This window comes from Oreochromis niloticus, linkage group LG7 (genome assembly GCF_001858045.2).
Source record: "Oreochromis niloticus isolate F11D_XX linkage group LG7, O_niloticus_UMD_NMBU, whole genome shotgun sequence".
NCBI lineage: Eukaryota > Metazoa > Chordata > Actinopteri > Cichliformes > Cichlidae > Oreochromis > Oreochromis niloticus.
Genome location: NC_031972.2, coordinates 52,391,533 through 52,418,392, shown reverse-complemented (window position 1 = coordinate 52,418,392; position 26,860 = coordinate 52,391,533). Strand labels below are relative to the sequence as shown.

Here is a 26,860-nt window from a genome sequence, read left to right as displayed (position 1 = left end):
TAAACATGTCCGAGCTAAGGCAGGCACTTGCTCTGCCGCAGGAAATGCTTTTTCATCTCCTAATGAATGTGCCTGAGGGGATCCCACAGGGGGCTCCACTTCACCCCTCATTAGGCGGGGTGCTGCCTCTGCCTTCATGTTTAGGAGCAACCTCCTGGAGTGGGACCTCCCACTTCATCTGAACGTCCCACGCTCTCTTGCCCCTGGACTAGTGGACTGCACTGCTCCTCCCAACTTCTCTTTTACAGCCTCTCGCTCTCCCCATCTCCACTACTTCCTCCTCATCATAAAGCAGCTCATCTTAGCGTCACAGACCTGGAATGACAGGAATGAGAGGATGAACCATGCTCCTAATGTCATTTTAATGGCCGTTTTTGGTCTGTTGGGGTTGTGATTTATTTCTGTACACACACACTTCTAATGTCCTCCTAAATATCTACTAGATTGCATTTTTTTTTTTACAAGAAGTCATAAATGCAAGTGTTTTAGAAGTCCTGATGAGGGTGACAAACTAATCAAAAGTCTTCCAGAACCTCCACTTTCCTCCTATCATGTTGCCTTCATTATGGCCTCAGACAGACGGGGTTGTTATGTCAGGCGCTGAGGGCCAGACATGCTGTGCAGTGGCCTTGATTAGCAACAAGAAGTAAGAAGTGAAGAGCTTAAGAACTGTGGAGGACCCTTTATTATGCTCTAGCATAGAAGCATCCTCCCAGTGCAGCGTTGCGTACCCTCTCTCACGTAGAAAATATTGACAGCTTCCTGTCGCTAATGAAGCAACAAAGCACAGACGATTCCTGGCTGTTTTGAGGCAGCAGGAAGGGAAGAGGGATATACAGGTTGTCAGCTGACTCTGAGAGCCTTTGCATGGCAGCAGAACAGGCTGAAGAGCCGACTGTTATTCCAGGGCTTTGGGGACGCGTTTATGCAATCATTAATCTTGGCACTTGTTTATTTGCCTGGGATTAGAGCACCAAAGCACCAGCAGTCAGGGAAGCTGGTTCACCAAAAGGTAGCAAAGAGCGCTCAGGCCTTCCATTGTAAGCAAAGTGTGCAAGGAGGGAAGCATGCTTTGCGCATGGCTGCTTAATCCTGCCATGTTAAACAAAACCAGGCCAGTGTTTGTAGGACTATGAAAACAGCAGTGCAGGGGGGGAAATGTGCCTCACACGCTGTAAGCAGTCTATGAACTCTGTGTGGCAGTAGGTACTCCTTGTGCACCCCTGTCGTCTAGGAATGCCTTTCATACGGTCTGTTACATCTAGAGGAAAGGAGGATGACAGTGAAATTGCTCAGCAGCTCCTCCACCGTCAGCACAGAGATTATCGCAGATTTTATTTTTATATTCTGCAAAGATGACTGAAAACCCTTTTTTGGGACAAATGTAAGCTTTTCGAAAACTGATTTAATTCACTTGATTATGATCTCAGTGGCAGTGTATTTTCAAAAATGTATATTTAAAGGGCATAAGGGAAGAAGTATAGTCTCTAACTGTAGGGCTCAGATGCACAGCAATTATAAGAAGATATCACTACATTATATATATATATAAATGGAATATACGCCTAATTTCCTACAAGCCTGTCAAATACTGTGTAACTTGACGCTCGCTTGCATTCATGATTACCACTAAAGGGACACAGCAGTGTGCTCACACTTAAGCAGAACCCTTAAAATTCATTGCCTCAGTCTGCTTATCATGGCCAACAATGCAAATATATTTTGGATTGTTGCAATGTCAGTGCAATCATTTTGTGCATTTAGTAGCAGTGGGAATGCATAATGAATGAAGGAAGTGTTCATAGACACTAATGCTCAAGTGTATTGTATATAGATTAGATCATGGCTGTATTTCACTTTCATCTGCACCTAGAAAAGGCCAAAATAATCTTTGAAGGCCATGTAGCCACAATGTTTGTGTGTGTTTGTGTGTGTGGGTGCATGGGCATAAAATAGAGCAAAGCAAATGCGGTCCAAGAGAAAAGCAGAAAAAAAAACGGGGGGAGTGAGTGAGCCCAGCGAAGCAGGCACTTTGAGAAAGCTCTTCTTCTCGGGCCCCATGACACCGGTGATCTGTAGAAAGGTTGGGTGCCTCTAGTTTCAGCTCTATCAAGCTCTGGATCTTTGAGCAGCAGGATTCAGTATCCCAGCTAATGTAACAAGGCTCATTTGTCTCAATCACACGTCCCTGGAAGTATCGGCTGGCCATTGATGTCATTCATCTTCCCTGTCCTTGCCTGCTCTTTTTCAGCTGATGAAAACCAAAGACCTTCAAGCAGAATGGCAGAGGTAGTGCTCATCAGCCCTGCTGTGAAAGTTGTTGAGTAACGGAGATGCCACGCGGAGCATTCGTTTTTTAAACTAATAGACTAGAATAGCTTTCAAAGACAAACAGCCCTACACATGTTTTGGCAACATGACTTTTTAATTTTGGGATTTACTTTGACATTTCTTTAGCACGTTGTCACAAGACGGCGAAAGCATGTGCTTTTATCTGGTTCGTTTCAACAGCGTTCGTCTTTGTCCGCTGCTGGAGTCGGTAAAGAGCACCAGCAGCTGACAAATGTGGCAGTCACAACAGATGTTATTAAAAGGATTTTTTTAAATTCAGGTTGTGGGTAGTGGGATAAAAAAAAAATCTTTGTATTGTAATATTATCTGCGGTTTAATTTGTTCTTGCATGGCATAATAAAATAGTAAAAATTTGACTTTATTTTGAAAGGATGACTTGCAGTGTGGATTCTCTTGAGATTTTATTCTATTTTATTTAATTTTTGAAGCGATATTGTATTATGACACTGCTGTGCTGTGTTCCTGCCCAGAGGTTGCTTCAGCTGATGTCAGCTCCAGTGGAAATACTGACTCGAGCCATATCTGGAGGCTTATGCCGAGCTTCCCCATTCGATGGAGCAAATCAAGATCATGATTACTATCTGGCTCGTGCAGCCAGTCCGCGTTGTCTGGAAACATGTTTTCCTAAGCAGACCACAGAGGGACAATTACTGTCAGCTGAACTATTCAGCCTGCTCTGCATGTGTGTTCTGGCTGTGTGCCTCTGACCCACTGACCCTGAGCAGCAGCATGAGATGGGACCTCCAGCTTCCCTCCTCTTTTCCCCTTTACATCTTTGCTTCACCCCCAATGTTTAATGAACTGAAGTGAGCAAATATTCTTCTTTTTTTTTTTAAATGTCGAAAAACGCACGTGTGAGTGTATGTTTTGATTTCTTTGTGTGAAACAGCAGAATGATTCGATTCAGAACCCCCAGCAGAATCCTGGTTGTCTTACAGAAATGCATACTAATACAGCAATTATAGGAGGAAGGAAGTTGTGGTGTGTCGCAGTGTGGCAGCAGCAAATTCCCCTGGTGCACTGGAACAAGACTCTTTGTTGTTATGTAAAGGTTTCCGCGTGTAATTGCAGTGGATATTTTGAAAGATTCATTATTTATATATTCCTGAGTTTTTTTCTGGAAGAGCCTACTCGGCTGCCATCGCTGCAGGGAGGTTTGGGACTGAGAGGTGCTTAACTAAGGCACTGTACCACAGTCGAGCCTTTAACCATTGCCCCTTTAGTTGAAGTGGTCAGAATGCAGGCTCCAAACATCACATGATCCTCAACCAAATCATTCAACCAGCAGCTCTTGCACCAGTCAATCAGTTGGCCCTGTGTGATTTGAGCCTCAGTGATTTTGACTTTCGATGCATCCCAATGACTTGCTGCAGAACGTGTGAGTAAAGCATACAATCCACATTTACTCGAGTTTAATTTTTTATATACGTCATAATAACCGAGGATGGATGACGTGCGATCTTAATGAACTAAATACTTTGCAACTTTGTGATGCATTTTTTTGTGGCTCTATATATAAGTGCATTCTGTCGTACCGGTTGTGTTTTGTCATTAAAGCAAACAGCATGAGCCTTTCTCCGAGGCGCACATGTATGCTCATGTGCACACGCTTGCGCGCACGCAAGGGGCGTGCCCTCTGGTCCCCAGCACCGAGGCACAACTTCACTTGTCACTACAGTTGCAGACGAAATGGGAATATGTGGGGGGAAGATGGATAGAGGGGGTAAAGAGTGATGGGGTGTGGGGGGGAGATTTGAGCTCAGGTGGGAAAGACAAGGGAGGGGAAAAGAGCGCCGCACACATGCTACCCTTCATGGTGCTCGTCTGCTCAGTAAACCCAGGCTTTTGTTGTTTCCCCTAGAGTGCAGGAAAGCAGACTCCCAGTCAGGAAGCTCCTCAATCTTTGTCACAACAACACATAAATTAGTGCCCAAATTACTGTTACGCCGGTGGAGAAAGAGACATGGAGAGAGATGTCTTGTGCTGTGGTTTGGGAATACGTCTTCCCCTCTCTCCTGCTCCCCCTTCATAGAGGGTGTCAGAATGCACTTCAGTAAAACAGTCAAGTAAATACAGGCAGATACATGAAGAGAGAAGCACTGCTGTGTTGTACAGGCATCTGGAGTTGGGCAGTGTTAAATATTAATAGGCCTCACACACACACACACACACACACAAACAAACACAGAGATGTATGCTTGAGTTCATCCAAAAAGCAGCCCAGGGCAATGGTCCAGACCTGAGCTTTGCTAAAGTCACTGCACTCCTATGAAGGAATAATAGGGAAGGGCTTAAAGAGCCTCCTCTTTTTTCTTTTTTTGAAACTGGAATAGGTCTTCAGATATAGCTGGTCTCTAGTGAAGTGGGATCACAGCTTAGGCAGCTAAATGATTGGGGGGAATTAGCAAAACTCAGCATAAAGACATCAAAATGTGTCAATTATGTCCTTCCTCACGCTAATCCCTTTGGTCCAAATATTTTTGATGACTTCTGTATATTTATAGGTTGAATAGAAGCTGTTTCACAGTGATGATATAGAGTTTAGGTCTGCAGGTTTGTGGGTTGTTTTTGTGTATGTGTGTGTGCTGCCGACCAGTAAATGCCATTAGAACAGCACTATGGTAATATGCCAACTGCCTCCGATCCCTAAACAAATAACACATTTATACTATTCTGCCTGTGTTCCGTGCCATGACTGTCCTTTGCCGCTGACATTCAAATAACCTTTCTTCTGCTGCATAAATGGGAATAAAAAAGTATTGTGTTGTGTGACTTCACATGACAGCTGAGCCCTGGCAGATAAAAAGAGGCAGAATTCTGATTCCATCTCTTGTTAGGCTGTCGTCTTTCTACAGCTCGATCTGACTGTTACGGGAATCTGTTCAGAGAAGACTCTGTTTATCAACCGACAGCTGATCTCCATTTCCAAATGGGAAGTTCATGTAAGGAAAATAAATAGACGCATAATGATGGAGGAACATTGCTTAGTGCGCATTTGCCAGACAGTTCAGTGCCTCTGGTGTTTGCGTGTTGACCGCGTTTGAAGGCTCTGTAAGAAAATGTGCTTTGTATAAATGTCTTGGGAGCCGATATCCCCATAAGCTTTTGTTTTGTTTTGTTGCTAAATATTTTAGAAAGATAATATATTAGCACAGTTTGTTATGTGTGGGAGAGAATTTGCTAATCTGCTCATAATGCTGTGCCCTGTCCAGTTCCTTACATAATCTCTGACATGAGCCCGCTGGCTTGCGTCACTCTGTCATTGACAGCTGTCAGCACAACACGGCTGTCACACATAGAGAAGCCAATGTTTGGGTTTTTTTTGTTTTTTGTTGGGTTTTTTTCCCAGAGTGATGTACATTGTAAATGAGCCCACAAAAAATAAAAAAATGTATTCCTGTACGGAGCAGCGTAGAAGCTTTGGTTTCAAACCTAATTTATTCTACACATCTATCACATGAAGGCTATGGGAAAATGATTTAATGGTCCAATCGAGTAATGGGTTAAGCTCTCAGCATTATGATGGTGGCCTGGGCATGGGTCTGTAATGTAAGGGATAATCTTAATCCGTCAACGTTATGTCAGTAGTCCAAGGGTTCAGTGGGAACAGCCAGGAGATTTTGACTAGTAGTGATTTTCCATCTTGGCACAAGCCTGTAGGATTTTCAGTTGCTCTATGTTTTTTTTTTATCTGCATGTTACGGTGAATAATATGGAGAAAAAAAACAAGGAATTACCTGAATTAATGGTTTGTTTACATCTGCCAAGAATACAGTCTATATCTGATACTAGGGCTGTTCAATATAACGATATATATCGGATGACGATATAAAAACGTCTATCGTTTGTTTCGTGGTGTTGCAAACTAAACTGTTTACAACAATATATTATTTATTTTTCATTGTCACTATAGTGGCTATATTAATTTCTTAAAGTTCTCTCTTTCTTATATTTAATATAACCACACTACAGACGGACAAGCGCCTGTATTTACGTGTTGTCGTTAGCAACAATGATGGTAAAACCATCGCGTGGCTCCGCTATCCGCTTGTTTGTTTTCCACGTAAACCTTTCACAATAAAGCTCAAGATCCTGTTGGGTTTTTCAAAATAAACTGAATCATGTGAATGAGTATGCAGAGAGTTTACGGATGAGAAGCAAAATAGCAGAAAGCTGTCTGCTAATAGCTGCATACTCGGTGGTTAGGCAGCGAGTAAGCAGCCTCGGTAAACTGTTAGCGTGGACTTTGTAAATTGTTATGAGCGGTCAGAGTTGACTGATCGTTTCCTGGTCCTTGTTAATGTGTGCTGCAGTTTTATTAAAGGGGCTGATGATCTCAGGGCTGTGAAGAAGACAGTGAAGGGCACTGGGTGAGCATACGGAGGCCTCACTGCCCCATTGTACATGTGCTCTGAGTGACACGTCATCCTCTCAAAAGGCCTGCTAGTGTTGTGAATCAGTGTCCTTGAACTGCTCAGACACAGACAGACAAAGAACAAGCTTTAACATTCTGTTTCACTGTCTGCTCTCTTTGCCATGCCTATCACCCAAGCCCACCCGCACCTCGCTGCAAATGCTGTATACAGTCCTGAGACGCTGTACGACCCTTATGGTCTTATCCGTGGTAAGATTGTGCTGTGGTGTGATTCAAACGTAATCTTGGCATCTCAGCAGGTGTCTCTGAAGTGTCCTGCGTGCAGAGGCCATCTCACAGTGCTGTGAGGAGCAGCAGGCTGCTGGGATGGACTTTAGCATGACTGCCTGTCTAACTGTGCCTGGCTTTGATGTCGTAAACAGAGCAGGCAGGGCTGGCTGACAGGGAAGTGGCAGGCAGAGAGGCAGGCAAGCAGGCAGGCAGGCAGGCGCGGTGAATGGGATCAGTGGCACTGCACTGGTCAAGCTCAAGCGAGCCAGCAGCTGCCTGTTTCACACCAAGAGGCAGTTAACACCGCAGCTCATGTCAATAGATATTGACTGCCAGATTGGGAGTGCTTATAAGTGTAGGCCTTTCTGTTTGATTGGGTCCCCTCTGTGAATTCAGTTCAAATCATCCTCAGTTGTCTGAAGTGTGGCTTAGGGCCTCATGACCAGTCACTCAAAGGGGCAAATATTGACTGATGATTTAGGTGACTTCATGGTGTATTTGATCTCCATTGTGCCACTGCTCATTTCTTCTTGACCCCTTTCTTTATGAAAGCAGTTCAGCCTAGTGTGGAGATAACTATATGTTCGAAGTGATGTCTTTTCTCCTACAAGAAGCTATGGAGCCTGTCTCAGCTGGTCCAGAGACAAACCCTTTTTACTGTTGAGTGCACTGAACATCTAGGGGCCTGTGCAGCGGTGGAGGGAGAAGAGTGTTAGCTGGTGAGACTGTGTGCACTCAGGGCCTTCATGCTGCAGATAGGGCTATGTGAGGCATGCTTGTGTGAATGTATGCCCTGCCTAGCCTGGCACCCCTGTGTCTATACTCCCACTGCTTTCACCTGATGTGGCACAGCCTCTGTCAGGCCTGAGTGAGCGCCCAGCCAGCTCCGCTTCTTCAGGAGAGATGAAGGCATCTCATAGCTATGCTGTGGGGGTGGGGGAAGCTAGCAGCAGCCTAAGCCTGAAGCTATCAGAGGCTGGAGCTCAGAGCCAAAAGCCTGTGGGCTGGATAGGGTGGGTGGAAGCTTGGCTTAACTTGGCAAGACAACCATAGCTACAGCCCTGCACTGCCACCCAATGGCTGGGGCCTGCCACTACAACCTTTAGTTCGTCATAACCGCAGCTAGTCATAATTACAGCACGCTTCAGTTGTTGTGAGTGCATGTCAGAACAAATTATGTAAGTAATGAGGCTGAAAATGCTAAAGGAGTCGAAACACACTGCACTGCTAATGCTCATGCGGGGAGAACACAAAAACAAACAATAGAGTGCACTCATACAGAGATAGACCTAAATGAAATAACAAGTAACTGTGCACAGTAAGGAGAAGATTAATTATGAATTAACCCTCTCAGTTAGGTTGTCAAAGCCCGCCTCCTGCCTGGATTTCACTCTAATCCGGGCCGATGAGGTGCAGTGCCCTCTATTGTATGTGAGAATCGCAAATCACAGGAGGTGTTGTCTGGAGGAGAATTAATTGTGCATGTTCCACCACTCCCTTTTGTTCATTTTGCTAAAATGTAGGCTAATTCCAAGTAAACATGGCTGGTCTTGTTGACTCCAGCAGTGCGAGGAGAACAGACAGATTCCTGAATGAATAGAGTGTGGCTCCCGGGTTAGTGGATTAGAGTGTGTGTGTTAAGGGCCTCTCCCGGGCATGCCTCCGGGACAAGGACATTATCCACATGACACATTATAGGCTCCTAGGCAGCTGATTAAAATGGGCAGGGATCTCTGGATTGAACCCCACAAAAGTACTTTTGATGTGATCAAACTAGTTTAAAGAGGCTGGTTGTTAAGGTGTTGAAGGGGATATTTAAAGCTTCTTGTCTTTAGAAGAGACCTGAGGCATTGTAGTAGACAGTTAGGCCTTGTTAGAGGGGTGAGGCTGATGTAACACTTTGACACTCTGAACGTGCCACTATATTTTAAAATATTATAATTTTTATTTCATCCCTGCAGGACAAATCATAATATTCCTCTGCTAATTGGTATAGACTTGTGCTGCAACAACTCGTTGCACCGTGATTGGCTGGCTCCAGGTTGGTTAGTTAAAAAAAAAAAAATCCCAAAAACCATTAGATTGTGTCCTGCGGTGATCTTTCCTCGATTTAGATCAGATAGTGGCGTTTGTCTGGCGCTGTAGTGCACTGTTGGGATGGCGGGACTGAGATGCTAGAGATGTGGAGGAGGGCTTTGAGATAGAGATCTCTGGAGTGGGGTGGGGGTGGAGGTGGAGAGGGATGGTAGCATCAGTGGCTGCAGTGATAAAGCTGAAAGCAGTGGGACGAGCTGGGAGTTCTGTGTCTCTGATGTCTGTGTGTTCTGTCTGTTCTGCTGTGTTGCCCTGTGGTCGGCTCCTGAGGAGAAGGCCAACGATGGATGAGGCCTGTCCCCTCGTTGCTTTTGTCCTCTTAAGGCGGGTGAATCACAGGCCTGTCAACAGCACAACACCACAGCCAAACCGCAACTGAACCCTTTTTCTGTAGCGTATACAGAGGTGCACATGCAGCCGCTGCCGCTGCTCCCTCCAGCACAGCGAGCATGTTATGATTCTTTGTGGCCACGGTGGATTTACTCCTGGGTTTTTTATGGTTCTGAAATATATACGAGGCTTCGTGAAGTCAAGTTTTCCAGCGAGGAAAACATCTCCTCGTGTGGCTAAATGAGTCATTGTCGTAATACAAGGCCAATATTAGTGCTCCTGTAGTACATTAAGGATTATGGGTAACTTTTCTTCTTCTAGAGGTTGTGTTTAGGATCCAAAATGACACTCTGTTTACATTGCTGCTTGTGAGGAGTTAAAATGGCCTCCTTGCTTACTCACACACACACACACACACACACACACACACACACACACACACACATCAAATCGGTAAATATTCAGCTAATGCTCTGTGGAAGTGAAGATTCCAAAGCCATCGGATGAGATGTTTTTAGAAGCACAGTGCTCTTTCATGTACCAACATGGATCCATGGTGAGGGTGTTGTACGGTGACTTGTGACAGCAACGTTTTTATTTATTTTTTTCTTCTTCTTTCGTTTCCTTTTCTTCTCCGCAGCTCAAATCGAAATAATTCCCTGCAAGATCTGTGGAGACAAATCATCAGGCATCCATTACGGCGTGATAACATGTGAAGGCTGTAAGGTAAGCATCAAGAGACCGAACCCGTTTGTGCCAAGGGAGGTAGTGTGACTGCGTGCACGCGAGGGACAGAAGAGCTGAAAGAGGAAAGACTGGGAATGCCGGGGAAGTGCCGAAAGTTGCTTGCGAGGAAAAAATACACTTGAAAACGTTGCTGAAGTTTTGCGACGATTTGGAGAGGGACTGCAAAGCAAAGACACGTGGAGTGTGATCATTAAAGTGGTCAAGCACCGCAGAGGACATCACAGAAAACCACAATTAGTAGGACAAAGTCATTCCTCTGCCTTGCTTTGCCTTTCCCTCCCAGGGACGTGTCTTTTGCTGTTTTTGCCTTTGCTGCAGCCTGCTCTTCTTGAAATAAAATGATCAAAAGCACAGTGCTTTGAATTATAGCAGATTGTTGGCTGTTTGCTACAGTGTGTTGCTTCTATTGAAGCCACCTTTTGTACTGTTTCAAATGCACCAACCATTCACAGTGAGAGGAATTTTGTGCTTAGAGTGTATTCTTGTCCCCATGCTTGTCACCAGGCACATCATTAGCATTCCTCAGCCAGCCTGCACCTTTGCTGTTTGCTCCTGGTTATATATGTGCACGTGTGTGTGTGTGTGTGTGTGTGTGTGTGTGTGTGAGAAGGAGAGAGAGGCAGACAAGAGAGGGACATAGAGAGTTTCCTTTCCTGCACTCTTCTCCCTCACATAGGAGCTTGCAGGGACAAAACACTAAAGAATAAACTGCTGAAATCTATCTTTAATGACTGCTAATTAGTCCAGGCAGAGAGGCCTTTAATGATATGTGCAAGTACAAAAGTTTGGACCATAAATCATAGCATTATTAAAGAGTGCTGCTTGTCACTGGCAGTTTTAGTCGGTTTCCATAATGGCTTCTATTATAAAGCAACTTGGCAGCTGTCAGCTGTTTTCTTGTAATTAAACAGCCAATGAGCAGCTAATTAAGACATATGTGTATGGAGCAGTAGAGTGGGGCATGTTAATGATGTGCTGGAATCAATTCATTAAGTCAAAGGATGAGGAATCCGGTCGGTGTGCATTCACAATCCTTTAACACTGCGCATGCCAGTGCTGCGTTAATCAACACTAATAACCCCACTGTAGAAAATACCATCCACTGTTATCATTCCTACCCAAACACAACACCCTCATGCTGTACTCACTGTTGAAATGCAGCACTCCTAAAATACTACAGTAGAAAATATAGTCACGGTAGTATTGTTATATATCAATTTCATATTAATAATTTTTTTTTAAAAACACCACTTGGAAACAGTCACTGTCAATGAGTAATATGTTAAGCACAGTGGTAAACAGTTCACTTTTTACAAGCACCTTTTAACATTACTGGTTCTATAAAGCATTTTACAGTGTTTGTTGTTCACGCGCACACATCCGAAGCAACTTGGAGTTCAGTGACTTTCGCGAGGAAGCTTCAGCATATCGAGGACGTTAGCGATTGAACCCATATGATTAGCAGACAAACCTCTCTACAACCTGAGCTACAGCCGTGCTATTGATATGGGGCATGAATTGATCCTTCGAGATGAAAACATGACTTCACTCACACAAGTTTTTCCAGTAACCCGAGCTGTTTCTTTGTCCGTCCTCTGTTTAATGCAGGGCTTTTTCAGGAGGAGTCAGCAGAGCAATGCAGCTTACTCCTGTCCCCGTCAGAAGAACTGCTTGATCGACCGCACAAGCCGCAACCGCTGCCAGCACTGCCGGCTGCAGAAGTGCCTGGCAGTGGGCATGTCACGAGATGGTAAGTGCTCTATGGAAGAGGAGAAGCAAGTGGGTGGATTTAGCAGGGTGGCATGGTGAGTGGTGAGATGTGAAGAGCCCCGGTTCAGGCTCCTGTGTGGGCAAAGGTGTGCTCCGCTAAACCGCCTTTGGATCGATGCTTCAGGGAAGCTGTTGGACACTGACCTCCCCGTGAAGGGAGCAAAAAGAGCTTCCTTGTGGCAGTGAAAATATCAAACTTACTGAGAAGCAGCTCTAATTTACATTATCAAGTTAGTCTATATCTTTTAGCAGCTGTGTATTTGAATCTCACTAGAGAGACAAAGAAAATCTGTAGGAATGAGATGAGATAATGTCGTTATTCTCAAAGGGGTACAACAGACATTTCCAAAGGAATTCTTGGCACGAGAACATGTTAAGCTGTCAGTCTGTGTTCATTCTCTGCCAGTAGTAGGTGAGCGCTATGTCTGTGGGCCTAATTTGTTGCTGTGATAGAAACTAGGTTTGATGAAATACTAGGTTGTTAGAGGTTGTCATTAGTCCTGCTGCAGCTGAGATGCAGTAATGGGATCACACAGGTGGGGGTGTGTGCAGAGGGGCTCCTGCTGTGCCAGGCTGGTCCAAACTAGACTGGGCTTAAGAGATTCTATCAGAACAGAGCAGAGCCATGCCATTTTTCTGTAAAAGGCACAGAGGGATGTGCACAGACAAGTGAAAACTTGAACGGAGTACAAGCAAAGAGACTGGTACAACTTCATAGACACACATGCACACATATTAAATTAACACAGAAGTGCATTAGCAACGTGTGCGCAGCTATCCAGTATACATTATTAAATGCACGTATGAACACACACTCATGTATAAACACACACTCTGGACAGTAGAAGGTGACTCTTACCTTCACTGAACACACCAGAGCCCATCTGCCCGCACTCTCCTCTGCTGTTCCACTCACTTTCCACTGTGCATACACACACACAGACATACACACACTGTGACCGGCTGACTTATTGCCAGGCCCCCAGAACACCGGCCAAGAAGTCTCATTCACAGCATCAATGTTTAGTCTGGAAACCTTAAGGTGGGAAGCAGAGACTTGGGCTGTTTGATTGTCTGATAAGCTTCTCTGGTTCCTTTCCACCTTTACCTCTGCATTTGTGAAGCTGTTCATAATAGTTTCAAAATTAATATAATTAATGCTGATCCCCCCCCTATATAATACATTGTAAATTAACGGGAATAACCCGTGGCTAAAATATGTGGTGTGCTGCTCTCTGATAGTAAAGCACAGTTTATAGATGAAGGGTAATTAAATTGCCTAGGACTTGAAATTTCTTCCCTAAAAATTCCCCAAAGTGTGAGAAAAGTCAGTCTGTGCAATTCCACTGTATTTCCTAGAGACGAGTGTCAGTATACTTAAAGATGAGGCAAAAGAGAATGCCATATAATTTAAAATCTTATACTAGGTTTGAAAAAAAATAATAGTATTCAGTGTTTTCCCCTAGATCGACTGCTTTGGGGAAGTGTTGAAATGAATGCAAGTTTTCTTCAGCTTGAGTGTAGGCAAGCTTTTGCCTGACACAGCAAGCATATGGTGAAACTGAGAGCACAGGAGAGGGGAGAAAGTGGCTTGACTGTAAATTACAGCAAATCAAAACAGTACAAATCAGATCAAAACTGGTGAATCGGTAAATAACTAACAATATATTTATTTATTTCATTATTTAATTGGTTACTTGGTTGATGGTAAGTCATTTGGGGGAGAGTGCTTTGATAAAAACACTGATTCTGAAAAAACAGTGATAATCTATGTACGCCCAACCCACTAGTAAAGCTAGTAGTGGTTCACAATCACTTGATTGTGAATACAATTAGTAAATAAAATTTAGTGAATTTATTTTACTTGATGCAAAGATAGAAAGTGTTTTGTTAGTCTCACACTTGTCTTGTCCTGCTAATTACAGCAGTGAAGTTTGGTCGGATGTCAAAGAAGCAGCGAGACAGCCTATACGCTGAGGTCCAGAAGCACCGGCTGCAGCAGCAGCAACGTGACCACCAACAACAGCCTGGGGAGGCGGAGCCACTCACACCTAGCTACGGCCTCTCTGCCAATGGCCTCACGGAGCTTCACGATGACCTCAGCGGCTACATGGATGGTCATACTCCTGATGGCAGCAAACCAGACTCGGCTGTCAGCAGCTTCTACCTGGACATTCAGCCATCTCCTGACCAGTCAGGCCTGGACATCAACGGCATCAAGCCGGAGCCCATCTGCGACTTTGCCCCAGGCTCTGGCTTCTTCCCCTACTGCTCCTTCACCAACGGGGAAACCTCCCCCACCGTGTCCATGGCTGAACTAGGTAAGGAGCAGCAGTGAGAGAGAGGGAGAGGCAAAAGGCAAAAGGAGACAGCAAAATGAAGGAGAGGGGGGGAACAACTCAACCGTGGGGCAAACGACACAAAGGTTGCTTAAAATAGCAGGAGGTTGGAGACTCATCTCCAACACTCATTAAAAGAGCCTCTTTTTTGTAATTAGTTTCCATTAATTAGGGCCAATCAGGATCCAGCAGGGCAGGCGTCTGGGGAAATCATTTTTTTAGGCTCCCCTGTGCCTAGGAACTCCTTTTAACAGATGTGTTTTCAAAACCATTTAAATTCTTATACTCAATATTTCTCTCAGAGAAAATGTGACCTTTGTTTCAGTGAGTAACGTGGCACCCCTCCTCCTTTCCATGCATTTGTGTCATAACTAGATTGGCTTTCCCTCAACCTTAAGCTATGAGCTTCCTGCAGGCAGTAAAAGGAAATGTCAACAAGCCTTTTCCCAGTCAAAAAAAGCCCACGCGTATCCGCCTCTCCTCCTTCATGAAGGCTCAGTAAATAAATCTTCTTTTCCTGTGGCATATTTCATCAGTGAGGTCTTCACTTTCACATAGCCTTGTGAGAAACATTCGAATCTCAACTGTGATCTTCCGGGTTTGTGACTGTGCTTGTGTTTCAGAACACCTGGCCCAGAACATTTCTAAGTCACACATGGAGACATGTCAGTATCTGAGAGAGGAGCTGCAGCAGATGACCTGGCAGGCTTTCCTGCAAGAGGAGGTGGAGAGCTACCAGAACAAGGTAGCTTTACCACCGCTGTCCCTTTCTGGGTCTCCACAGCAGTTACAGTAATCAGAACCATTGTTTTAAAGTAGATAACCCATTCTCTGTCCTATCTTTTCTTAGCCCCGGGAAGTCATGTGGCAGCTGTGCGCTATCAAAATAACAGAGGCCATTCAGTATGTGGTGGAGTTTGCCAAGCGCATCGACGGCTTCATGGAGCTGTGTCAGAACGATCAGATAGTGCTGCTGAAAGCAGGTATGACAGCTTGTCAACATGGCCTGTTGCCGTCAAACTCACCCACCACTACCAGCCCCTCCACCCCCCTCCTCTGGCATTGTCACAAGGGCGTAGCTGACCTGACTGCACAAAGCCCTCTTCTTCACACGCACAGACAGTGTCACAGAGAGGAGACCCCACCCCGCCTGCTTTCCCTCACCGTCTCTGTCTCTCCCCGTTTGCCTCCGTTCATTACATACATAACAAAGGCAGACACGGCATTAGATAAGTCATGTGTTCCCGAGCTCAGATAATACCTATCGTGCCTGCCGCCATTTCACTCTCCTTTTCTCAAGCACCGGCGATGTCTGTTTAAACTTCTCTTAAGAGGATGCACTCACAGAATTGTGTATATATAACCCCGCTACGGCTCTTTGCACACAGTCACCTATATTTATAGACAAATACAGACACACATATACCTCACATCCAGCAAACAAACAGCTCTCCCGGGTCCGTCCCTGGGTGTTTCTTTACATTAGCACAGCCCATACGAGTAACGAAATACAGAGCGAGATCCCTTGTCAGACATGACATTTTAAAACAGTAGCATCTCCCTTGGAGGCAATAATGGCTTCAGTTACATTTTCTTGATCCTCTTATCCACTCCCACAGAGTGGTGCAAATTATACAACACAATAAACACCTATCTATCTAAATAAAGGTTGAATGAATAAGCACTGTCACCAATGAATGGAGTACAATTTTTTATCAGGCATGTCATTATGGAAGAATAGCCTACTGTCGATGATGTTTTCATCTGCAGAGGCAATTTTTTTTTTCTTCACTCTGACAGCAGGCTTCTTTATTTCAAAGTGGTTGTGTTAGTCATATTGTAGAAGATTAGCACAAAGCTAAATCATGTGTTTTGCAGGCCTGACTGATGTGTAACTGTTGGGATAAAAAAAAAGAAATAACAAAGCTCAGATTCAGCATCTTATTCCTGTCTGTCTCCACAGGCTCTTTGGAAGTTGTGTTTGTCAGAATGTGCCGTGCCTTTGACTCGCAAAACAACACAGTCTATTTTGATGGAAAATATGCTGGACCTGATGTGTTCAAGTCATTAGGTAAGTGGAGTGGGTTTAGGCACGTGTGTGTGTGTGTGTGTGCACTCGTGCATTTGAATGACTGTGCATGTGTGTATTTTTGTGCTGCTGTGTTTGTGTGAGTGTGTTTATCGTACTTTTTTTTTTTACAGTGTATTACTCATTTCTTTGTTGTAACAGCCAAAATTAGAGTCTGCTGTTCTGTTCTGCACAATGCTGAACGCCTCGAAGCAAACACTGAGCACTCATCCCTTCCTCACCTGGCATTGCTGTCTTTTCAGCGGTTATTTATGGTAGAACAGAGATGTTAGTGAGGCTCTGCTGCATATGGCTCCTGTAACTGTGGAATAAATAAAGCCAGACGGAGTGTCTTTAGGGAGAGTGCTATCAAAACTATCATTGATAGCCTGACATAAAACATCTCAGGCGAAAGCAAATAGAATTTGTGTCAGACTGCCATATTACTGCTAAGATTTCCCACCGTGGATTTTTCCAGCTACCTTTTGACAAAAAAAAAATGTAAATGCATCCCATAGTGGCTGAAAAAGTGCAGAATTCTGTTTCTCATTGTGAGTTTGCATTCACTATCACTGTGTTTGTATACGAGTGAGCATGTGTGTGTGTGTAGTATACCAGTGTCCTATGAATTCTGTGCAGAGAGGTCCACAGTGGGGGAGGCAGAGTGATGGGCTTCCCGAGCTGCCGTGGCATCCGCCTGTCTCTCTCTATCTCCGATAATTGATTTAACTAAAAGCCTCAATAGTGACCTCATTTTGGCTTGCATAACGCCACCCAACTGCCAAAAGTGACTCGTCTGGGAGGCAAAACTCAGTAAAAGCATTGCCTGTTCTGCTTAAGACGCTCCCATGTGCTGTCAGCACGCCGCTCTTTTTCATTTCTCCCCCTTTCCTCTCCCCTCCCCGTGTGCCTCTCTCCCAATAAAGATCAAGAGTGAATGTTGTTCTTTGGTCTTCCTTATCCTAAGCCCCCTCTCTCTGTCCTTTGCTGTGGCAGGCTGTGACGACTTGATCAGCTCCGTCTTCGAGTTTGGGAAAAACTTGTGTTCTATGCACCTGTCTGAGGATGAGATCGCCCTGTTCTCCGCCTTTGTGTTGATGTCTGCTGGTAGGTGTCATTCACGGTGCAAAGAGAGGGGAAAAAAAGGCAAACATACGTTCACCACAATAATGAACAGACTGTTGCAATCCTGTTTTTTTCTGATAATTAAAATCTTGCACTGCAAGAATCATGAATCGTGTTTGGCTTTGAAGAGCCCCACATGTGTTTTACAGCCACATAAAGATGTGACTATTTTCCTTCCAGACCGGTCCTGGCTGCAGGAGAAGGTGAAGGTGGAAAAACTCCAGCAGAAGATCCAACTGGCCCTCCAGCACGTCCTGCAGAAGAACCACAGAGAGGACGGTATACTTACAAAGGTACAGTGCATACAGAAAACACTTCATCCGTTATCCCCGAAAGCTGGAATTCCCTGCTGTTGTAGCAATGTAATCTTACACCGCTTAGGATCTTTATCCACTGGCCTTGAAACATTTTTAACCCCAGTAGACTAAATGAACTCAGATTTCAGAGGAAACATTCATAATGTGACATGAAATACCTCTTTTATCAGTATATGCTTTGTTATCAGCTACGCCGGCTCCTTAATATAAAGTGTCAAGTTTTCCTTGTGCCTGAGCGCTTGTCTCAATATTTACAAGTCTGTTTGCCCCTGTGTGAGACGGAATACACTGTAGGGAGGAATGTTTTTCACTACCATTGCTCCATGTCCTTGCCTCCCTGTGAATCTAAACAGCCTGTCTCCTCTCTCTCCACAGTTGATATGCAAAGTGTCGACACTGCGGGCGCTGTGCAGTAGGCATACAGAGAAGCTTACAGCTTTCAAAGCAATATACCCAGACATTGTGCGTGCCCACTTCCCCCCGTTATACAAGGAGCTGTTTGGATCAGACTTTGAGCAGTCCATGCCCGTTGACGGGTAGCAACCCTGCCAGGTGCCAGTGTGCCCACCGTAGGGGAATGTGGAGGAGGAATCTGAGACACTTTACTGGTGCCCTGCACACACCAGAGCGGACAGATGGCACGCTGTTCAACTTCTTCTTTTACATTGGAGGGTAGGGCTTGGGGAGTTGATTGTCAAGGTTTACCATATTGAATCTAGTTCTCTTTGTAAGAATTGTGGGAGCCGACACCCCACGGGACATGAAGAGGAGATAGGAACAAATCATTTCTGTTTGGTTGAACTTGACCCTCTTATGCGCTTTTCTAACCCAATTCTCTTCATTCGTCATTGTTTTCACTTGATTAACTGCATCACCCCCTATCATTCGCTTTGTTTTATCTGCACACCTGGCTTCTAATCATTATGAACAATTAATGAGACACCTTTGAAGAAAAAGAAAAGAAAAGCTGAAGACCTCTTCACTTAGAGGATGACCACATCAGTATTATTTCCCAGATTACACTCCCGTAACAGTCCTGCTTTCTTTCCACGGTCAAACCTGTCACCTTTATACGCAGAAAAAGTGACGACAACAACAACAAAAAAAGATAAACGCGCACACTTTGGTCAAGTTCAGCCACTTTTCTCTTGTGCTCAAGCCGTATCGTTTGGACGCGGTGCTTGGGATGAAAACTCACGGCGACTTCGAGGGAGGTTCCATTGGCATGGCGTTGCAATCGGCACCTCTCTGTGGACAATCGTTTAAAAGAGAGAGAAAAAAAAGAAACCTAGAATTCTGGTAATTCTAATGAAAACGCAATGATTTAAGTTGTCAAAGACTCCATCCACCATTGTTGCATAGTGAAACCATGTAAGGCCATCTGCTATTAATCCTTCTCTGGACAGGTGCCCTGGAGAAGCACAGGGCGCCAATACAATGAAAAGGGTCCATTCCACCTGTTTTATAATGTACTACAGGGTATATGGTCATAAGTACTTACTATACAGAAAAAAGTAATGTTTATAGAATCTATTTTAAATAACATGTATGATATTAGTAGTTAGACCATTCTTAATTGTTGAATTGATAAGGCACTTTTATTTACACCGTTCTTTAATTTAAGACTTGTATATTTACCTAGTGATGTGTTGCATGTGCACAAGAAATACAAGTTGAATCATGGATACAGAGGTTAGTCCCGGGAGCTGCAGATGTTACTGGTCTACTGGAAGTGTACGGGATGTCTGTTAGGGTGGCTGGCGTGGCTGCCGGTTGGCGAACAAAAGAGGCGTAGATGAGAAGGCAGGTTAAAGACACTCCGTCGCTTGTTTTCGCAACAACTGCCAGTGCGACGCCTGTCAAAATGTAGCTGTGATACTCCTCTGAGGGGAGCATGCACAAACATAAAAAAATAATACAAAAAAACAAAACAAAACAACCTCGCGGTGATGTTTTGTTTTTGTTGTGAACAGATCTGGATTTCATGGCATCTGTTTCAAGTTTTTGAAAATACAAGAAAACCGAGGTGTGCTCGGGTGACAGATTTTTGGGATTTTTTTTTTTTTTACTAAACATTTGCTTCTCATTGTACTGTGAAAATCTGTACATTTTTCTTTAAGGCTATAAATCAACCCAAATAGCCATGTGGTTGGACTGGGAAACTCACATGCAGTCTCTAATCCAATTGTTCCATCTAGTGGAAGATAAAGATACAGCAAGCGAGTTAACAGCCTAATGGCAAGAGACCCCGGGGTCTAACCTAAAAAGCACATTTATGAGCCTCTGTAAGAACATTTTCAGCGTCTTTATCTGCCTTCTCACCGCAGCCTCAGCCCGGCAACGCCACGACAGAACACAGAAGAAACAGTGAAGGGAAAGTGAATATTCAAAGCCTTGTCTGGTTGTAAAGCTTCTATTTTTGTAACTTGTTTTGGTTAATAAACTCACGAAAGAGAACGAGGGAGAGAAAAAGATGTCAGGTAGCACTTAACTATATCCCTGCAATAATTAGACTAGCCGTTGTTCGTATGATTAGGGGAGAAGCATAAAACTGGTAGGACAAGTGCTATTTTCAGAATGCTTTGTTGTTGTGCTTCTGTTTTTGTTGAGTGTGTCTTTCTTGTCAGTGTGGTAGTAAAGTGGTAGAAAAAAGAAAAAAAAGAAACAACCCTGGATGTGCCAAACAATAGTCGTTGCTTCCGCTTTTCCAGTCTACTCGTCTATAATGTAGAATGGATTCCTAAGACATTCCAGCAATCTCAGTAGCGGCTTTTAGAAAAATCGTTAAGAACAAAAAAAAGAACAAAAAAAAAGAAAAGACTAGAAAAAAATGATATCCCTTTAGAAACCCGACAAAGCATGTTAACACATCTGTCACCAGTCTGTCTGTAACATTGAATCCAGTTGTTTTGTCTTTTTTTTGTTTGTTTGTTTGTTGTTGTTTTCCTTTTGTTTGCACACTATCATTCCTCTACCGTGCAATTTGCGCGAGGCGTTAATGCCTTGCGCTGTCACCCCTCAGGGAAGAGTTTCTTTTGTGCTTTTCTGTTTGAATTCATTAGATTTATAGTTTAGTAGATACTTTTTCTTTCTATCGTTCTTTCTTTTTTTTTCAGGGACGTTCCATGAGAAGTGGTTGAAATTCCGATTTGAAAATTCATCACAGAGTTGTTCAGAATTTCACATTAATGATGTCCTTAAAGGGCCTCCAGCCAAGTCGATTAATAAAAACAAATCTTCTTTGTAAAAAGAAAAACCCATCAAACCCCATCGCTTTTACAAAGTGTAGTTTTTCAGTACACAGCATATTTCTTTCACGCACACAAAATAATAAAAAAAAAAATCTGTTTTGGTTTAAAACGGTGTCATCAGGGTCTTTATGAATAATAACCCTCTTTGTTAGGAAACCAAATATTCTTATGCAATACTAAATCTGTTGTGTTTTGGGTTGTTAGTAAATATGCTGTACCTAAGTAATAATATCTGTTAACGATCCAATGCTATTTTGGATATGCACAAGCCCTGTACGACTAGAAAACCTCAGTCTCAAAGCAAAAGAAACCCAGTCTGGAACACTGCTAGACAATCCGGTGTTGAGAGGCCCGGCGGCCCGGCAAGAGCAGCGAAAAGGATTAGGTGCGAACGCTCAGGGAGGTAACAGGTAGACCGAAGAAACGGCTCGCTTTCCTCTGGAGTCGCGGAGCATTTCATTAACTTTTTTTTTGGTTTTTTGGTGAATTTATGAGATTTTTTTGAAATCTCTCAAAGGCACTCAAATGATGAGAGGAGCTTGGCTGAACTTTTTTAAATTATTATTATGGTTTTTTTGGCGTAGCACACTGAACTTTTTGTCAAAAAAAAGAGAAAATTGAGATTTGGCTGATTCTTTGTCAGTTCTTTTCATTTTGTTTGTTTGTTTCTTGAAGATTATTATTTCTCCTTCAAACGTTATGTTATCATGTAAACAATATTCTGTCAAACATGGTCAGCCTAAGGTCTACCACTAAAAAGGGTTCTTATCTCGTAAAATGTGCTCAGTTTTGTTTTTCATTCTAGTCGAGTAGCTGGTAATGTGTTCTACAATGTATAACAAGCAATATGCCTTGTGTTATAATTACGGGTCTCTACAGTGCAGTCATCATCCTTTTTCAATTGACTTTATTCATACAGTTGATTTTTGTTTACTCTTTTTTTGAACAAAAAGAAGTAATAAAGCCCCATCACTCTATTTTTTAATCTTCTTAAGGTTCCGATAGAGGGAAGATTGCAGGAAACGGTCACCAAACACACGGATGCTTGTGTATAACTATAAACTACGCCTTTACACGGGCCTGAAAAGTGATGTCTTTCTGTATATTCTCATTCGAGATATCCCACTTTAAGCGAGGGATCAATGCTACTTGTGCTATTCAATCAGTGTATAGTATACAGTAAAATGTGCTGGTCCTTTTGTCTCTGCTCTGTTGTCTGTAAAAAGCAATAGTGTGTGCGTGTGTGTGTGTCTGTCTGTTCTCACAGTATGTGAATATTAAAAAAAAAAAACCCAGACAAGGCTTTAATAATTACAGAGGAACAGGGTCATGTGGATGAAGAGGTTTTGATCTTTTTTTTTTTTACATTTTCTAACAAAAAAGAAGCAAAGGTTTTGAGGAATGCTGAGCTCGATCCATCCATAATAGTTGTAGATTTTAAAAAGCATGACATAACGCCTTCGACAATTCACAGGTCTCTAAAGAAAAATTCTTCGCTATCAGTTTGTTGGTCCAAGCCTAAATTGAAATGAACCGAGCCAAAATGTGCACTGTAGATTGCGTCTTCGACCATAAATTGTGAAGACCGGCGTTATGTCACGCTTGAGGTTGCCGGTGTGTCGCCCAGAATTGTGAGTCAGTCGTCGCATTTTAACGAAACCCATTTTTCCAAAGCACAGGTGATAAGACTTTATGATTAAAGTTACGTTTAAGAATATAGTTTAAAAATAACGAGACAAAACAATGAAAAGCAACTTTTAGCCATAATCGAATGTCAAGCAATAATATATGTCTGTGTATTATTTTTCATTCTTTTGTGCATAATAAGTCTTTGAACATCTGCATGTAAATACACCTCTTATTTATCTCCATTGGGTTCGGTTTTATTTTTGTGTTGATTTTGTGGATGTTTTCTCTTTTTTTTATGTTTCATCTGTATATTTGACCAGTTCTGTTCCCAGGTGGAGAACTAAGAACTTGACATGGCCTGTGTGCTGTATATCTTATTTTCTCACTCTCTCTCCCTCATTCTCTGCTGTTTATTCACCATATTTAATATTATTATTGATCACATGTATAAAGGTAGCTTTGTAACTTCTGTCTGTATAGGTAAGAGGAAAATACTGCTACTAAGGCCTACCCAGTGAAAAAAAAATATTTATCTGTTTATCAATGACATCATATTGTACGATAACTCTGTTTCTACTTTGCTTCCCTCCTTTAGGATTAGTTTGATAGCGATAGGGCGTGCTGACATTTATTTTGTGTTGCCCTGATGTGTGGTGCTAGGTAAGTTAATTTTGTGAACCAAGTATTGATTCCTAAGCCAGGCCGCCCTATTAGTTCATTGATTTCATCGCATATTAATGTATTATTGATATTAGGACTCAACGAATAATAATAATAATAATAATAATAATAATGATAATGATAATAATGAAAATGATAGTGGTAAAATTACCCAGCCAGTACCTGTATCAGTGTGCTAGACTTGGGATAAGGCACTTATTTCCTTCTGACTTATAGCAAAGCTAGTATCTGCGAATTAACAAGCTTATTAAGGTCGCTTTTCTGGTTTGTGGAAGAATTATAATATTCAGACTGAAACAACAGTATTGGGTTTTTTTGTCCTTTTTCCTTTGTCTGATTGTAAAGAAAAAAACACTCACTGAGGCTAGTTAGTTTGTCAGGTTTTAAGATACTATTTACCTCCCCATGTCTGCATTGTTCTTCACCTGATGCAGGGAAGTGGTGCTTGGATTTCATTTAACAGAGCCTCGGTGTATGCTTTTGTTATTCCCCATTTTAAGACTATCCTGATCCTGAAGCAGCGGTTTCTCCAGAACCAGTGGCACAAGCCTTTTGCACCACACTGAAGTGTTAAAATGTAAACGAGAGGATTGCCATTTGAAGACAAAGTTGACCTTTTTCTTTTCTCTCGACTCTGTAGCAAATATCAGTAAGAATATGCTTGCAATAATACACAACGTATCACACTGAGTGCCTCTCGGTGTAACAAAATGCATACATGGTTTTGATTGTCCTTTTTTTTTGTTGTTTTTGTGGCTTTTCCAGATGTGTACTGAAGTGACAATGTATTTTGTACATGAGGGGGAACTGTCGCTCGCTCATGCTTAAAATGTTTGGTTTGGTTTTTTTTTTCAAACTCTCTCTCTTCATGTGTTGTTAATTCTTTTTCGCGTGGGTTGTTGTTGAAGGGTTTCGATGTGTAGATGGTCTGTTTAGAGTGTACACGTCACCTCTCACGTCGTTTCGGAAACATAACTGGGAGCGTCGCTTCTTGTTGATCTCGAGGTTAGGTCGACAAATGCTCGCGGACGATATTACAGAAGTGTTCTCCTGCACATTGTTTTGATTTTTCTGGTCAAGCAAAAAAAAAGAACTAAACAAACAAAAAATACCTAACAGAAAGTCCACATTTCTTCATTTTCTGTTAGTGTTAAATCTACTTTTTCTTTTTTATTTCACTGAGGACGGAAGATTTACTAATGCATTGTATATTAAGTATTTGTATGTGTTTGTAAAACAGACATACGATACATCTGGATTTCTTTAATGTTCTGTGTTCAATGTGCCCTCGGTCTGTTGGGGTAATTTAACATGAAAATGGGGTGGGTGGGTGGGGGAGGGTGGAGCAAGGGTAGCTTCTTTTTTTTCCATGCAAAAGCAGTACAAATTACGGAAAAAGCCGAAACTAGTGTGTGGTTGTCACAAATTTCTAAGTCACATGTTTGCTACTGATGTAAAATGGGGACAGATGATCATGTACCTTTTTATCCAGCTCTTTTGAACTCTCTTTAGCAGGTAGTCTATTCACAAACGTAGTTTTGCTCCTTCTTGTCTGATTCTTAAATATGAAAATAAGTATTTTGATTCATTTTGTAAATACAGCTGTAAAGAAAAATAAGAAATTTAATGTTGTCTTTTAAATACTTTTCATTCTAATATGAATGTTGTTATATTGTACTTAGAAACTGTACCTTTAATATTACCTTTATTAAAAGTGCATTGGACACATCGATTTTAGATGTGCTTTATGTGCTGTTATCCCATAATAAAATTTACCGCTTGTAATGGGCTTTGTTTTTCCCTGGCTGTTTATCTGTCTCCTGTTGTCTTTCAGCTCACACTAGAAAAGTTAAACTGCACGTTCTGCCGTTACTTAATCAGAGTGACGAGCCTCACTCCACTAGAAACTTCTCTTAATGACTGAATTATGTGGACAATACCCAGATCTAAATAAATAAGTGGTGACTAAAAGAGTGTAACATCTAAAGCTTGTTGGAAATCTGGATAAACATTTTACTGACATTTATTTTTTGTATTAATTTTTTACCGAATGAGTCAGTTTCCCTGCAGGAATATATATTTTTCATTATACTTTTTCTATGTAATACATTTTAGATTTTGATTAAGCATCATTAACTGCAAAACTGTGGAATAATATGCAACGGTTAAAATAGTTTTTCTATATGTGCTTACAGTCATGTGAACTCTATGCAGGCCTGTGAAAAGTTAAATGCACCCTTGTTGCTTCCATAGGAGTTTAGAGGCTCATCAAATGCAATTAATTAACTGAGCATCAGCAAATGTGATCACCCCTATAAAAGAAATGATGGCAGTTTTCTGACCTGCAGCATTTCGGTGTGTGTTAACACAACAGCATAATCTTCACAGGTGCAGACATCCTAACAACTTCAAACCTCAGAGAAAAGAAAACAAGAAGTACTCAGTCTCTACAGGACTCAGTATGTTAAATATTAATGTTTTTGACAGTACAATTAGAAAAACACTGAATATTTATGGCTTGTTTGGACGGGTGGCCAGGAGAAAGACTTTTCTCCCTAAAAACAACATGACAGAAAGCCTTAAGTTTGCAAAGCTGCATCTGAACAAACCACAAGACCTCTGGAACAAAGTCTTCTGGATAGACAAGATCAAAGCGGAGATGTTTGGCCATGCACAGCATCACTTTTGGTGAAACACAGCATATCAGCACCAACACTTCATACCAGCAGTCATGCACGGTGGTGGAGTCCTGATAATTAGGGCTTGTTCTGCAGCCACAGGACCTGGGAACCATGAACTCCTCTGTATAGTGTACTGAGTGGTATTCTAAAATATGATGTAATCTGTCTGATTGCTGAAATTGGGGATGGCAAGAAGACAATGACCCCAAGAACAGCAGCAGGTCTACACCAGAAAGGCTGTAAAAATAAAATAATCAAGGCATTGCAATGGCCTCAAATGGGACTTTAACAGAGGTTTGCCTACAAATCAATGAACTGAAGCAATTTTGTAAAGAAGAGTGAGCAGAAATTCCTCCACAATGATACGAGACTGATAGTCATACAGAAAATGATTTCTTCAAGTTATTGCTGCTAAAGGTGGTTCCTCGGGCAACTCGATCATGGGGTGTGCTTAGTTTATGTCACCTTATCAAAATATCTATATGGACGCCAGAGTTCAATGGAAAAGGCAAGTCTGTTGATTTTAGAAAAGACCAATAGAAGGGTTTAAGTTTTTCAAATGTTAAATAATAGTGTTTTTGACATTAGTTTTTATACACCTCAGCAGAATAGTGGAGCATGTAAGCTGCACTCAGGTTAGTGCCTGAGACCGCTGTGGATATGAGCAAGAGATCCAGATAGGTCTCCCTATAATTATCTGTACTAGAGCTGGGACTCGTATCTCCAGATATAATAAGATTTTACAGACCCCAAGATAGCAACTAACAGCAGTCTCAGAAACCACTCAGTGATGGGGCTCAGAACTGGACAGCAAAGGTTCTTTGGACATTA

The 26,860-nt window shown here is 42.5% G+C and overlaps 1 protein-coding gene across 2 annotated transcripts in view; it reads left to right on the top strand.

The window, feature by feature from the left end:
* Window positions 1-25,137, top strand: part of roraa (RAR-related orphan receptor A, paralog a) — a 189,081-nt gene extending 163,944 nt beyond the window's left edge. For both annotated transcript variants that reach the window (XM_003440430.5, XM_005470722.4), the window contains 9 exons: window positions 10,062-10,147; window positions 11,777-11,918; window positions 13,864-14,259; window positions 14,901-15,022; window positions 15,128-15,260; window positions 16,241-16,348; window positions 17,342-17,452; window positions 17,651-17,763; window positions 18,163-25,137. In XM_003440430.5, coding sequence (XP_003440478.1) covers window positions 10,062-10,147; window positions 11,777-11,918; window positions 13,864-14,259; window positions 14,901-15,022; window positions 15,128-15,260; window positions 16,241-16,348; window positions 17,342-17,452; window positions 17,651-17,763; window positions 18,163-18,327 — 1,376 coding nt within the window. In that variant the 3' untranslated portion in view covers window positions 18,328-25,137. The remainder of the gene's footprint in view (window positions 1-10,061; window positions 10,148-11,776; window positions 11,919-13,863; window positions 14,260-14,900; window positions 15,023-15,127; window positions 15,261-16,240; window positions 16,349-17,341; window positions 17,453-17,650; window positions 17,764-18,162) is intronic.
* The last annotated feature ends 1,723 nt before the right edge of the window (window positions 25,138-26,860 follow it).